This window comes from Manduca sexta, unplaced genomic scaffold, assembly GCF_014839805.1.
Source record: "Manduca sexta isolate Smith_Timp_Sample1 unplaced genomic scaffold, JHU_Msex_v1.0 HiC_scaffold_3232, whole genome shotgun sequence".
Lineage (NCBI taxonomy): Eukaryota > Metazoa > Arthropoda > Insecta > Lepidoptera > Sphingidae > Manduca > Manduca sexta.
This window is the reverse complement of record NW_023594278.1, coordinates 1-14,915: the sequence shown is the minus strand read 5'-3', so window position 1 is coordinate 14,915 and position 14,915 is coordinate 1. Positions and strand designations below refer to the sequence as shown.

Genomic DNA, 14,915 nt, shown 5'->3' with positions numbered 1-14,915 from the left:
AGCTTTAACCGTCAACATGAAAAGTGCCATAACACGTGGGGCTTTAATAACTTTCAAATTTACTTGCTAAATAACGTTTACGAAAATACCATATTACTTACATGCTTAACACTACAGCAGTCAAATAGTAAAGCTGTAAACTTCGGTAAAGGAGGGGAGGTTTAAACAGGGAATTATTTGATCCCACAGTGAACGTAGGAACGATAAATCCTTTGATTTCGAGTTCCCTTCTTCTTTCAGATACACTTTGCTTACCTAAAAGAAATCAAGTTATTTAAAATCTATTGGATCACGTAGTATTGTCACATTTATATCCAAAGTATAGTGAGACGAAACCAGAACATGATTCGTTAACTTTCATGTCCCGTAATGCTGCCTTTAACCTTTTAACTTTAACTGCCCTTAACAGACATTTACGTAAAGTCGGTACGAAAATTTCTTCATCTATGCGATTAATTCCTCTCTAAAAAACCTGTCCTGAAGTGTGAGAAAACCAAATGGTTTCTATACTGCGATCTACAGGTCTAGGGACTTCAATTTACAGTACTTAAACTAGGCTGTTGAGATAATAAATAGCAATTAAATTATCCTTCTCTATTGGTCTTAGACCTTTCTAGCTCTTCAAGTAAAAAATATGGATCAACACAATAATTGGAGCCTAGTGACCGCTGTGAACTGATGTAATAATTAATTATTGTTGTGTCTATGAATAAATAAATAAATTGTATAGTTTAGAATCGTATCCAGCATACATCTATATTCATTTGCCTTAAAAAAATAAGAGACTAACAAAATATAGAATACAAACACAGCCTAGTGTATTACTGTTAAATACATTAAGATTGAGCCGATCGGTGTCTTCTCAACGTGAGCTATGATCGAGGTAATCTCCGCGTAGAATTACTCATCCGACCTCTGTGACTTAGAAGATGCTGTCTCTTTGAACGTAATACTGGTCGTCATGCTCCGATTGTTTTAACATACAACGGGCAGGCAAATGTCATTATTACAGTAAAAACCTCACTGGATACTTTCCACGTCCTCCGTTACGTCTCCAAATATTCCTCAACGTATCCAAAGCTTCGTCACATCTTCCAACATTTACCAGGAACTTGGGGCTTTCGTAGTAGAAGTATGTGCCCAACGCTCCCAAGCCCAGAGGAATCGACAGCACCAAGTTCAGCAGACGCCAGGGTGTGAAGGTAATAAAGCCCAGATTGTAGACGAAATCCAGGTTCACGATGAAATAAGCAATTGCTGGAAGTATTAAACATAATACCTATAATTGACACGTAAGTCAGCATGCATAAGATCATGGATAGCATTTTGTTCAAATTGAGTGCGACTGTTTTTCGGCATAACTTGGAAAAATAAATGAAACTTAGATCTAATCTTGAAATACATGAATGTCTTTACAATGATATCGTTCAAAACACACGAATAAAAAACATTGTATGACGCTTTGCTTAACACTCCGTAATTTAGATGTCGGTTCTGAGTTCAGTCCTGATAATTAAGTACTGATTGCATTTTAATGTTAAATAGAAACACAGCAGTAGTCCAGTGCCATGCAATATTTAGTGACGAAGATTGCTAGATCGCATTAAAATAAGTAAACAGGCACATAACATTTTATGAGTGAACTTAGCTAGTTATTAAGTTGCAAGTTTCCTCTTTTTAATAATAGTTGGTACCTTTAATAGGAAATAAAAAAATATTAAGGCCACTATAATTTTGTTAGACGTCGAAAATCAAAATATGCCTCGTTAGACCGTTTTAAAAGACAGGAGCATTTGATCCACAGTGGATGGTTGGGGCGTAGGTACTTACTGACGTAGAGAGCTAGACTGAAGTCTAGCACACTGCTCATGACGAGGATGTAGGTGTCGCGGCTATGCTCCGTAGTGCACTCGCCCAGCATGGTGTACCCCGCGGAATGAGCGCAGCTGCAACTGAGGCAGATTAATATTTAGCACTAACTCCGCGGTAGCTGGCCCATCTCGTGTACATAATATAATATTATATCAAAAGCCGCTGAGTAGATGAAGACCAAGGTATTCTCTTTTGAAGAGATAATACCAGCACACATAAAATTTTCAAATCAGCTTTATAAATATACTAGCTTTTGCCTACGCCTCCGCACGCGTGAAAAGAGTTTTTCAGCATAAATATTTTCACTGGATAAAAAGTAGTCAATAGCACTCAGGAGTAATGTAGCTTTCTATTATAGAAAAAATATTCAAAATTTTCAAAATCGGTTTGGGAATTCCTGAAATTAGCTCGTTGAAAGAAACATACTCCTCAGCTTTATAATATTAGTATAATAATATCTTCACAATATTACCATATGGTTACACAGAGGCTTATTCTAATATAAACCTTACAAGACCTAATTAGACCCCGAAAGAGTTAAATACTTACAAACTCGTGCTGACGAACTTCAAGATGGCTAAGAGGATCCAGTGGGGTGAGAAGGAGCTGATGGCAGACACCGCGAAGCTCACCCATAGTGCTATGCGCAAGCTTCTCCTGCGTCCGTATGTGTCTGAGATGTATCCCCAGGGGAACGCCATCACGACAGGACCTGGAAAGCCAAGTATGTATGTAATAAGGAGACAAGCAATATTCCTAGCTATCAAATTACAAACCTCTGCATTTTTATTATACGAATTATATGACAAGAAGATCAAGCCGCCTGCCTGATACTAAACAACATTAGTGTTCATTTGCATATTAACCGTAGAAACTAGGACATACAATTATCGGAATATTCCGATAATCGATAAAAAAAATCGTTTTTATTCTCCAACAAAAGCCGATAAATTATCGATTATGGGATTGCATGCTTTAGTAGAAACACAACCTAAACTCTTAATTTCAAGCCACAGTGTGTTAATGCGCCGCCTCTGCCACGCAAAATTCTTAGTTTTACAGTCTCAAAATTTATTTATTTAATTAGATTACAACTACCTAATAGAATTCGATAAATTTATGTTTGGATATAGTTTGAGCCTCTTAGACTACCAAGTATGTACTTACATAGGTTACTGTCTATTCCGGGAAAATATATAGAGGGCCTTTTTTTTTTAATGTTAATAATTTTATCATATATATGAATCGTGTGAAATCAAAGACTTCAAGTATATTGACTTAAAAGTTGTAATGGACCGCTGGAAAATATTATTACACGTTGCAAGACCACGATAGAGCGAGGAGATTAATTTAGATTACTTAAAGGAGCTCTTCTGAATGTGCAATCTAAAGGATATCTAGGAATTCTCAGCGGCACCAGTAAGCAACGTCGGGCAAATAAATTCGATGTATCTATGGAGTCGTTAATCAGTTTATGCAAAGCGGCGTATTATACAGTTGTTGTTGGTTTTCATTTTAAATCATTTCATGGAGCAGGGAATTCGTTTTAAAATGGTTTAAACTAGTTTCATAGTCGGCCCGATATGGACAGTGTGGGTCTTCGAATGCCAATTATTTTAATTACGACGACGACTAGTCGTGCAATACGATTCTGGAAGTGAGCATTCCAAGCTACAGTAGCATACTCCAAATGACTGATGAAAGCATTATACGAGTACAATAGTGCTTGAATATGAATTCAGGACACATTCGTTTTATGAAACTGACCATTCTGCATGCTTCATAAATAGTTTGTAGTAATGCCCAGTAACAGTACCAACCTTCTCACCACGGATTTTTTGCATTCAATTTACATCGCCTTTCCTAATTTCTAATATTTTCCCTCAAAATTTGCACCGTATCCGTAATTCATATGGAAACGTAAAACTTTAGAGGATAGTGCTTGTTTAATTAAATTGTTGACTTAACTAAATATAACGCACCGACAAACGGCATGGAGAGGAGGATGCTGGTTTCTACGACGCCCAGGTCGAAGTCGCAAGTGGCGCCCGACACCACCACGGAGAGGCCGAACATTTCCAGAACCATCGCGAAGGTTGACGAGCTGAGGGTCACCAGCAGAGTGGCGCTGTACCAGCCATTACCTGGAAGATGAAGGATCGTAGAGCAAATCTGGAGGTAGCATGTCCAATCACATGAATGAGCCGGTTCAGAGGAAATTTGTATCCGCTCTAATAGTGACAACTGTAGTCAAGGTGTAGACTCACCACACCGGCCCAAGTGTGCCGCATCCGAGAATAGGCTGTGTATATCCGGTTTTGAACAGGCCGGCAAAAGTATGTCGACTAGCAAGAGATAATTATCTCTTAATGTATAGTACATGGTCTCCAGTGGAGATAGTTTGCGGCCTTGAAATGGTCATATGTTAGTTTTATTCTGGGGAAATATGTAACGGGACTTTTATTCTAAGAAAACTCCTTCACACGAGCGAAAATTTTCTAGTCATGTAATTTTATTATTACCTATTACTGATAATTAGCCGCACCCATGTATGAAATTAATTTCTTCATCTCGGCACCACTTTGTATAGATTGCGACCATTCATTTATATGAGTTTTATTTCAAAATTATAAAGTAAATAAAACTATATAATCGTTATCTATTATAATGTAATGAGGTCATTAACGCGATGAGTGTTTTTGAAAAACTTATTTAATTTAGTTTAGAGGTCACGTTGTTACATTAAATAAGTATTGAAATATAAGTTTTTCTTCGCGACTCTGGCCGCGTGTAAATCTTTTATCGGAATAAATGTCCCAAAGTGCTCGTCGCGGGATAGGAAGTAGCTTTACAGGGGTTTAAACAGGAGAAACGACTTGGGTGCATTAGTTATTACCAAGGACTTGGCCCACTGGATTTATTCGAAGACCTTTGGACGGCAAGATTGTGGACAATGGCTCACGTCGCCCACGCCTTAATCCACCTTTGGGCCATTTAAGTTATATCAGAGGTTCCCAAACTTTGTTTCTCATAGACCACTTCAAAATATTCTTGGTTCCAGTGGACTCCCTGCAGCGAAATTTCTACCATATTAGCCAGAATATGCAAGTTTTTACATATAGCAGTCTCTGAGCCTCTTAAAATATTATCTTCCTACAATGATAATTCTCTACTATCAAAACCAGATACATTTTCGTGCTCCCCGCTTACGAATTTTGAACCTCAATTTTTTGGCCATATCAATGTAGACCCCCGTCGGGTCTCCTGTGGACCACTAGGGGTTCACCTGGACCACGTTGGGAATCAATGTGTTATATTCCGACGCGGCAAAGTGACCATGCCTTTGATAAGTGTGGTTGCGTTGTATGGAGCATGGACGTATGTAGGTGTCCCTATTTCGTCTTTAGGGGCGAATTCGTCTTTTTGAATTACGGGCGTGCACTTATCGTATACGGAATAGGGTCCCCTGACCTTACTTTTAATTTCATTTTAAGGCCCCTTGATGTTTACCAACAGCCTTGACTCCTCATCTCGTATTTGAATTATACAAAAATATATATATTTTCTAACAAAAAACGTTCACACGATAAAATATTTTCGTATGTAGGAATGTTTTTAACAGATTTGCCGGCACATTAACATTTTAATTATTTCGTGAAAATTATATTATAATCTTAATTTAATTTGAAAATTTTATTTTTATTTTATTTAATTTGATAATTTGAAAATTTTATTGTATGTTTAAAGCAAAGAGGAAAAATCATTTTAAAATAGAAACTAGTCTAAAAAGGAAAAGTATAAATGGCGGTTGTAGGTAAATTTTGGTGTGGAGATAATTTGAGATCCTGGGGAGGACATAGGCTACTTTTTATCCCAGGAAAATGCAAAGCGGGATTATATGCTTATAATTATAGCAAATAGATAAGATTTCGGAAACGACTAGATGCTAGTAACCAAGTTAATTCGAAATAATACCGTTTTTAAGGGAGATAACAATCGAAATATCCAGAAAAATCCTAACAATAACTTCCGTTCCCTTATAACTCAAAATATCCTCAATTACGGCTATTTATAAAAAAGCGCCTAAACTATTACTATGCACGATATAATGGCAATTCCGAGGATTTTATAATATGCATCTTAACCTTAAACATAATTCGTCAATTGTTGGTGTGATTTCTGCTTACCCGGAAATGGGAATGGTGTGATGTTATGTTTATGTGTTTATCTAGGAAACTGTTTATTGACAACATTTTAAATTAATTAAAGAAGGTTACAAGAGGTGTATCGAATTACTATAGCAGTAACATTAACATTTGAGCTAGCTCGCACGACGACTAACCATATTATATAAGTTAGTGCTGTGTTCGTCCTCTCCTAATGGATGACATCGACAGCTCGAGGTTTCAAATGCAGCTTAAATATCAGTGATTAACTCACCCGTTAAACATAAGAAGAAAAAGAAGAACTCACCGGCTAAGTTAATAGCATCTCCGTAGGGACAAATATACTCCTCCTTATTGCTCTTACTGATCGTCCAAACAGAATCCTTCTTACGACGGTCACCATTAGCCTCGTGTGTCTTCACCGGATCACCATCTCCTTTGTTTGCCATTATCAACTATCAACTAAATATCTATACACTGATATGGGATAACCATCAAGTCCGGGATTCAGTCTCCTCAACGTAAACTATAGATTTCAAATTATCGCAACTTCACCGGTCAGTTATTCCTCGAGAGTCTTGATCACAACTTCGCCAGTAGACTTCCTTGCTTATTCCACAATGCTATCCGCATTACCTGACTATCATTCTTGTTCGAACTATTATTAACACTAATTTACAATAGAACACGTTTTCACTGTTATCGACAACCTATTTAACAAATGAAAATTAACATAAAGGTAACGTCTCAATAGCAGTAAGATGTCGGCGTCAAATAACATTAAATTAACTCAGTAGGTCTGAAATAACGCCTATTCAATAAATTATATAATTTATATTAAAAACAAGTAGCTTAGTTTTATGAAATTAAACGTAGTTAAATAAAATTATACATATATTATTATATATTATAAGCGTGTGAAACTTCAAACGACTCAATACAAACAATTAATTACAATGGAAATAAAAAAATATTATAATAAACAAATTCAAACATAAATCCTTCAGAATTAAATGAATTAAATGAATATTGTACCATTAAATGAATCCTTTATGTACTGGCCGTAATGCTTGCTTCGTCTATTCCACGAGACTGCGTGCGAATTGTCGAACGTACGGTAAATAACTAAATTGTGTTGACAAACGACTTTTAGAGACAGTTTCGTTAAATATATAGTTCAAAATGAATGATTACATTTTATATCTTTTTAAACCACCACCAACCACCAATAAAAATCGTGTCAGTCCCCCCTGTGACCACGAAGGCAGCAAAGTCTTCGAAATGTCGGGAGAAAGTTAAAATATAAAAACCACGATAAAATCCGAAAAATAGTATAATTTTAATTCGAAAATTCGCGTAAACACAAGAAATCATTAAACATAAAATCCAGTTAAATATATTATATATTCTGCAGTGCACGCAATAGAAGCTCTCAGAATGAATACATTTTCCCCGTTTTTGCAATATTTTTTATTGATGGTTTGCTCCTATTGGTCAAAGAGCAATGTTATATAGGCTATAGTCTAAAGCTTAAGTTTTCCTCGATAAATGAGTTATCCAACACTAAAATAATTATTCAATTTTAGTCCATTGAAAAGTTACATTTGGGGTTGCGTTTTTTAGAGGACGCAATTTTATTTTTTTGAAGTGTAGGGGGGGTCAGTCTAAAGCTAAAACCAAGTTTGTGGGGTCGCCACCCTTGTCCCACGGCCGCCATCTTGAAAATAAGGGTTGAAATGGTTTTACGATGTATCTCTTAAACTATTCATCTGACAAAAAATGTATAAACATTTTTTGTTGCAAATTAAATTCTCTACAACTTTGGTCTTGTAACTTTTGTCGTAGAACTATAAATAAAAAAGTTATAAGCGAAAATGTTAAGAAATTCAATGTTAAGCAATGTCCATTGCAACGTCATCGGAACGTGTGTTTATAAGGTTCGTAATACTTTTTGTACTCTCATTAATACCCAAATACCCAAGGGACCATTAGGGAACAAAAGAACATCTGCCTGCTATTATTATTATTATTTCTAACCTCTCTTATTGTAAGAATAGCTGATAATATTGTGTTGAAGTTGTATTAAGTAAGTTATTTATTAGCATTTTGACTTTTAAAAGTCTTATAAAAGTCAAAATGCTAATAAAAAAAAAAGTAGTTTTCACTAAAGTTAAAATCGTGTCTAAAATCATTCAAAATCGTCTTCACAATTAAAAACAGAATAAAATACATCCGCACGTACAGAAATATGTAGCACAACTAAAAGATATAAGTTGAACGACAACTTCAACATAATATTATCAGCTATTCTTACAATAACAGAGGTTAGAAATAATAATAATAATAGCAGGCAGATGTTCTTTTGTTCCCTAATGGTCCCTTGGGTATTTGGGTATTAATGAGAGTACAAAAAAAGTATTATGAACCTTATAAACACACGTTCTGATGACGTTGCAATGGACATTGTTTAACATTGAATTTCTTAACATTTTCGCTCATAACTTTTTTATTTATAGTTCTATGACAAAAGTTACTAGACCAAAGTTGTAGAGAATTTAATTTGCAACAAAAAATGTTTATAATTTTTTGTCAGATAAATAGTTTAAGAGATACATCGTAAAACCATTTCAACCCCTATTTTCAAGAAGGCGGCCGTGGGACAAGGGTGGCGACCCCACAAACTTGGTTTTAGCTTTAGACTGACCCCCCTACACTTCAAAAAAATAAAATTGCGTCCTCTAAAAAACGCAAGGTAAGGCCTAAAAAATGTAACATTTCAATGGACTATTTGAACCGGTAGTTTTCTGAGATTAGCGCGTTCAAACAAACAGACAAACTCTTCAGCTATATAATATTGAAGTAAGTATAGATGATTTATGTAATAAATTGATTGCTTCATTGTTAGGTAACTCCGTTAATGGATAACTCTAATAATAACTGACATAAAAACTAATATTCCATCCATCATTTTTTTTCTTCTTTATCACTGCTGGGATGTTGTCAATATCTATATACATAAAAATGAATTGCTGTTCGTTAGTCTCGCTAAAACTCGAGAACGGCTGAACGGATTTATCTTATCTTGGTCTTGAATTATTCGTGGAGGTCTAGGGAAGGTTTAAAAGGTGAGAAAAATTCGAATAATTGCCGGGAAAATCCTCAAAACAGCATTTTTCTATTTCCCATACAAACGTTTTCTAACTAATACGTAGAGTCAATTTGTAATTTATTACCGCTGCATAAAGTTCAAATTCGCGTGCGCGTTGGAGGATCTAATATCGCGTTCTGAAACTCAACAAAAGTGAAAGTGAATCGCGAACGCGACAAAATTGCATAGTCTCAAAATACATAGTCCATAAATAGTGGTCGGCTTCGAGAAACTCAATTTTAGCTAACTTCAGTTGTTAATCTATATATATAAAAATGAATTGCTGTTCGTTAGTCTCGCTAAAACTCGAGAACGGCTGAACGGATTTATCTTATCTTGGTCTTGAATTATTCGTGGAGGTCTAGGGAAGGTTTAAAAGGTGAGAAAAATTCGAATAATTGCCGGGAAAATCCTCAAAACAGCATTTTTCTATTTCCCATACAAACGTTTTCTAAATAAAATGGAGAGTCAATTTGTAATTTATTACCGCTGCATAAAGTTCAAATTCGCGTGCGCGTTGGAGGATCTAATATCGCGTTCTGAAACTCAACAAAAGTGAAAGTGAATCGCGAACGCGACAAAATTGCATAGTCTCAAAATACATAGTACATAAATAGTGGTCGGCTTCGAGAAACTCAATTTTAGCTAACTTCAGTTGTTAATATAATATATAACTCAAAGGTGACTGACAGTGATATATCAAGGAACAGCCCAAACCATTGGACGGATCGGGCTAAGACTTTACATGCATAAAGCTACTATGACGTAGGCATCCCCTAAGAAAGGATTTTGATAAATTCTACCCTTAAGGGGATAAAATAGGGGATGAAAGTTTGTATAAATGTTCTTAGATTTTCGACTGATTGAACTGAAATTATAGATTGGGGATAAAATTAGTTTGAACCTATAAGTACCGGGAAAATATGTAGCAAGACTTTTATCAAACAGTGGAATTTTATCCTGGCTTCACGAGGGCGAAGCCGCGAGCAAAAGCTAGTATTTAATACAAACCTCATGGCTACCATTGTGTATAAAAGAACCAGGTATAGTTAGTTATCTATTTTGACGTATTGCGGCTCAGTGACCAAGTACACCCAATAAGGTAAACTATTTTTTACTTATACGTACGTGAACGGAAATGTGATGTGTTAGATTCTAAGAATTTTCAAGACAGGCAGTGTTACATATTTCAATGAATCAATCTTAATTTATTTTAGTCCGCACTTTAAGTAATTAACTAGTTTAAGGGCGCAATGTTTAGGAATACATACATACATACATAACATCACGCATTTTATCCCCGAAGGGGTATGCAGAGGCGCAAGTAGGGCACCCACTTTTCGCCAAGTATGTTCCGTCCCATGATGTGATAGGGGGCGGGCCTATCGCCATATCGGGCACAAATTCCAGACTCCAGGCTGATACTGAGCAGAAAAACCCAAATATCACTTTGCCCGACCCGGGATTCGAACCCAGGACCTCAGAGCGCCATTGTACCGGACGTGCAATACAACTACGCCACCGAGGCAGTTTAGGAATACAATCTAGTTTATATGCTTGAATATTTTATAATTAGCTTTAATTTTGATTGTAATCTGTTTTGCATCTTAATTTTATTTAAATAAAATAAAATAAATTAACTTATAATGAATTTGTTGCATGACTTTTGACTGAAAATTACTTGCAAATTAATGGTAGTATAAAATCGGATAATTGGTCTTTTTACGTTCCTTTAAGTCGTTATAAGAAGGTACTAACAACGCCGAATACCACCAGCAGTTGTGTAAAATATTGACGACTATCATTCTCACTGATGATTGAATGACTGACCTCGTGCAAAATAAAAACAACTCTTTACTTATTTAAAAAAAATCGACACAATTAGACGATGCGACTTTGTCATTCCAATTTAGAAAATAATAGGGGACCAGACTCATTTTTGTCCTTCATTAATATCAAATATTTACGTTATATAAATTAGAACACAGAAAGAATTATTTAAATCCGGTAAAAAATCAACAAATTATAAGTCTTTTAATTTCGGTAGAAGGGGTAAGTAATAAGAAACAGAAAAGAGGCGCAATACCCACGTGTAACGTCATCGGGCATTACGATGCGTGCGTAAATAAGAGATGAAGCGATATCCCCACTTCGCGCCCACTTCGGCACATAGTAATATTTGAAATATGAATTAGTGGCTCATTTATTAACTAATTTTAATGCAGTTTTCGCAGGAGGGTTTCTTTTTTGTATTATTAACCACTACATATAGAATAATGTACAAAATCAAACACAGGCCGGTTCCTTTTTGTCATTGTAAACACGATTTTTAGAAGCAAATAATTGCGCTCACTCGAGTCAAGCTATTAAAGTCCCCCCCTGAGGATATTCTTGTGCGCTCGGTCACCACCCCGAATGCACGCCCACGCACGGTGCAAATGTCGTGGCCGTTGGCACACACAGGTGTATACTTCATGGGTGCATTTTACATCTACACCTATAAGGACTAGCGAACATTTCCTGGCTTTCTTCCCTCCTCCTATCCTAAAATAGTTCCTTGTCCTTCCCTCATATTGCCTTCCAAACTATGCCCTCTCAACTTTCCTCCAAGTTGCTGCAGTCGCCAACCCGATCCAACAACAAGCCCCAATGTTGTCATGTCCTGCCTATTTCTTGTCTGCCTCCTCTCATCCCCGTGAGAGGCGACTAAAGGAAGGCTGCCAAGAGTAGCGAACGCGCAGCGGGGACTCCGAAGCAGGCTTAAGAATTCAGGATTCAGAACGTCTACAGGTAATTCCGACATTCTACCGCTTCCCAGCTTCGAAAAGTCCCTAAATGTCTGTAGCAAGCCATAACGCCATTGGTACAAACCAAGCGCTATATTTGAAAAAATACTGGCATGAAGTCGGCTACACCATGAGAAATTAGGATATAGTCTATCAATGTGCAAAATTTTATCTAAATCCGTTAAATGGTTTCAGCAGTTACCTCTAACAAATCATTTTAAGAAACATTAATTGCATTTATATTTGTACGAAGTAAGATTGAGTACATATTTTTCCCGACAGACAACGACTCGGATGTGCCTCTGGCATTGCTTTAGTCCATGGGCGTCGGATGCTGCTTAACATCAGACAGACCGCTCGCTCGTTTGCCTACTAAGGCAATAAAAAAACTTACTCTCATAATTTTTCCCTAATGCGCCTAAAGAAGTATAATTTAAAAAAAACACATATTTTAGTGTACTGAACTGATGGCGTGGTGGGTAGCGAAATAAAATTCTAATTTAAGTACTAACAGTTTTATTAAGCGATTTGTCTGGAGGCAACAAGAAGGACACGGCAACGGTACCTGCAGGAAAATATATTAGTTAGATATGGCGATAGTATCCTATATATAGTAGCGATAGTATATCCTTACACGACTGCTCAGCTCTTTAGGGGTAAAGGGGTAAAGTTTTGTGTGAATGTATATATTAAGTCAATTTTATTTTAAAAGGCTAAAAACCGCACACTTCATGACTATTGTTCCATCACTTTTTGGCTGTCATCTGTTATATCCGAAGATTAAATATTGAGCCTGTGTCATAAGTTTCAAGTAAATTTTATTTTTTAATAATCGTATTAAACAGCTAACGTAGATAGCACAATTTATTTATGATTTATTTGGGAATATTAATGAAAGCGTGACTTTTGTATTTCATTGGTTTATAGATTCACATGACCAGTTGCATTCACTAAGAATCTATGATATAGATCCTTAAACTGCAAACAGTTCATCCCTTTAAAAATTGTGTTCAAAAATGTGTTATAAACTTGAAGACATCACGCTGCGGTCATCATGTTAGATTCTGTTACAAATTAAATAAAATACGGTTTATATAAACTATCCGCACTTATAGATTGAATGATATCAATAATCTCGTTCGAAAATAATGACAGACGACCTCGTAAAGGTTGCAGTAATTCGTTGAATGTAGACCACTTCGAATAGGTTTATCTCGAAATTTCTAGGGGAGGCCTACGTTTAGCAGTTGAGTTGTAAAAGCTGAACAAGATGAAGTAGATGAATAACTTACTAAGCATTAACGCGAACGTGCCATAGAAGGTGGCAGTGCAGTGGGACATCAAGAAGGCACCGAGGATGTTCACGCCGCCGAGGGCACCAGCCCGAGCCACCATCACACCCACGCACGCCGCTGTGCCTCTGAAAACACATAATACAAAGTTAGAATTAGCAGATTAGATATTATATCGTGTTTGGCAATATTTAAATAAATAAATACGTTTATGATTCGTAGTAGACAGGAGAAAAAAAAGGCACTCATTTTATTTTTTGGGAGCACAGTTGACTATTTGTTTGCCTTGTTTAATAAGTAACCTTTACTAAGACGTTAAATAGACCATAAATGTAACAATGTTATTGGTTCAAAATTTTGAACAATTGTAACTAAATACAAACACATCTACCGTTTAATTTTAACAAAATATACACTTACCTATACGAAGTCGGGTAAAGATCTACAAAATACGAGAAAATGAATCCTGTACACAATTCATTGAATAGCAGCCCGAAGTACATGATAAAACTGGTGATGCTGTCATTGATGACCACCGCGCCCAGGGTCGAGAAGCCAGATATCGAGAGAATGATAATCATCAATAATTTCTTGCGATATGCTATCTTAGTGATCAGCAGGAGAATAACCACGAAGCTGGCTCCTTGTGCGAGGCTGGACCAGACCAAGCTCAGATCCACGGTACTTGAGCAGGTTGCCTGGAGATTAAGTAGATTGTAGGAATTCAGAAGAAAAGTGGTTTCCAGAGTGGCAATCTGTTACTCAATTATCTTTATTTCACTGGTTACCTAGTAAAGTTAGGTTTGTTTATAGGGTAAAGGTCAGTTAGAATGTTAAGATTATTTGCCACAGAAAAGGGTACTAAGGCCTATCTATCTAATATAAGTCAATCGTATTATGAGCTAGTTTACCTCTGCTACTCTTAAAACAAACAATACTAAATTCAGTATAGGTATGGATTTGCAAATTTTACTACAATGCTATAATTTTAAAGGATATAGAAATGATGGCGAACGAGAGGAGAATTTGAATAAGCGTTTTAGAAATTATGTCCGTATTCCTGTAATATAACAATCATACTAACACCACTGACGGCAGCCTGATGCTCGCTGACGATAATGCTGCACAGGCCGTTGACCTGTTCCACAGTTGAGTTCCCGTCTGTTGACGAGAAACCAGAAGCGAATTTTTCCGCCAGAAACGGAAACCAGATGTAGTAGCTGTTATTACTGAAACAAAGAAACATTATGTTAAATATACAGCATATAAATTGTCGCACTGTTGGACAATGGTAAAATGCGTATTGCGTCTTGTAATGTAATGTGGGAGAGCTTATCGTCATATCGGATACAAATTCCAAATTCCTATCTGATATTAAGTAGAAAATACCAATATCATTTTTCTTAACCCAGGATCTCAGTGCGGTAATCGTACTGTATGGACAATACAACTTTGCTACCAAGGTTGTTACACCACTAAGGCACTCTGGGAAAATTCTTTGTCAACTGCTCATAATCTTGTAGGTATCAACTTAGATCTGGTTAGATAGTTGTAAATCGCTGAAGCTTTAACTGTCAACCAGAAAAGTGCCATAACACGAAGTTTTATTGCCTTTCAAATTTACTTACCAAATAACGAAAATACCGTATGA

General features: G+C 36.3%; 1 protein-coding gene and 1 pseudogene across 1 annotated transcript; both read right to left on the bottom strand.

Annotated features, from left to right (window-relative positions):
• Positions 1–101: 101 nt before the first annotated feature.
• LOC115447912 lies at positions 102–6,732 on the bottom strand (annotated as a pseudogene).
• A 5,739-nt stretch (positions 6,733–12,471) lies between these two features.
• On the bottom strand, positions 12,472–14,525 carry LOC119192824. Its single transcript, XM_037446579.1, has 4 exons — positions 14,349–14,525; positions 13,685–13,962; positions 13,265–13,392; positions 12,472–12,537 (listed from the first exon to the last, which is right to left on the bottom strand). Exons 1-4 carry the CDS (start codon positions 14,508–14,510, stop codon positions 12,473–12,475), a joined length of 633 nt encoding a protein of 210 aa, XP_037302476.1. The 5' UTR covers positions 14,511–14,525; the 3' UTR covers position 12,472.
• Between the last annotated feature and the right edge of the window lie 390 nt (positions 14,526–14,915).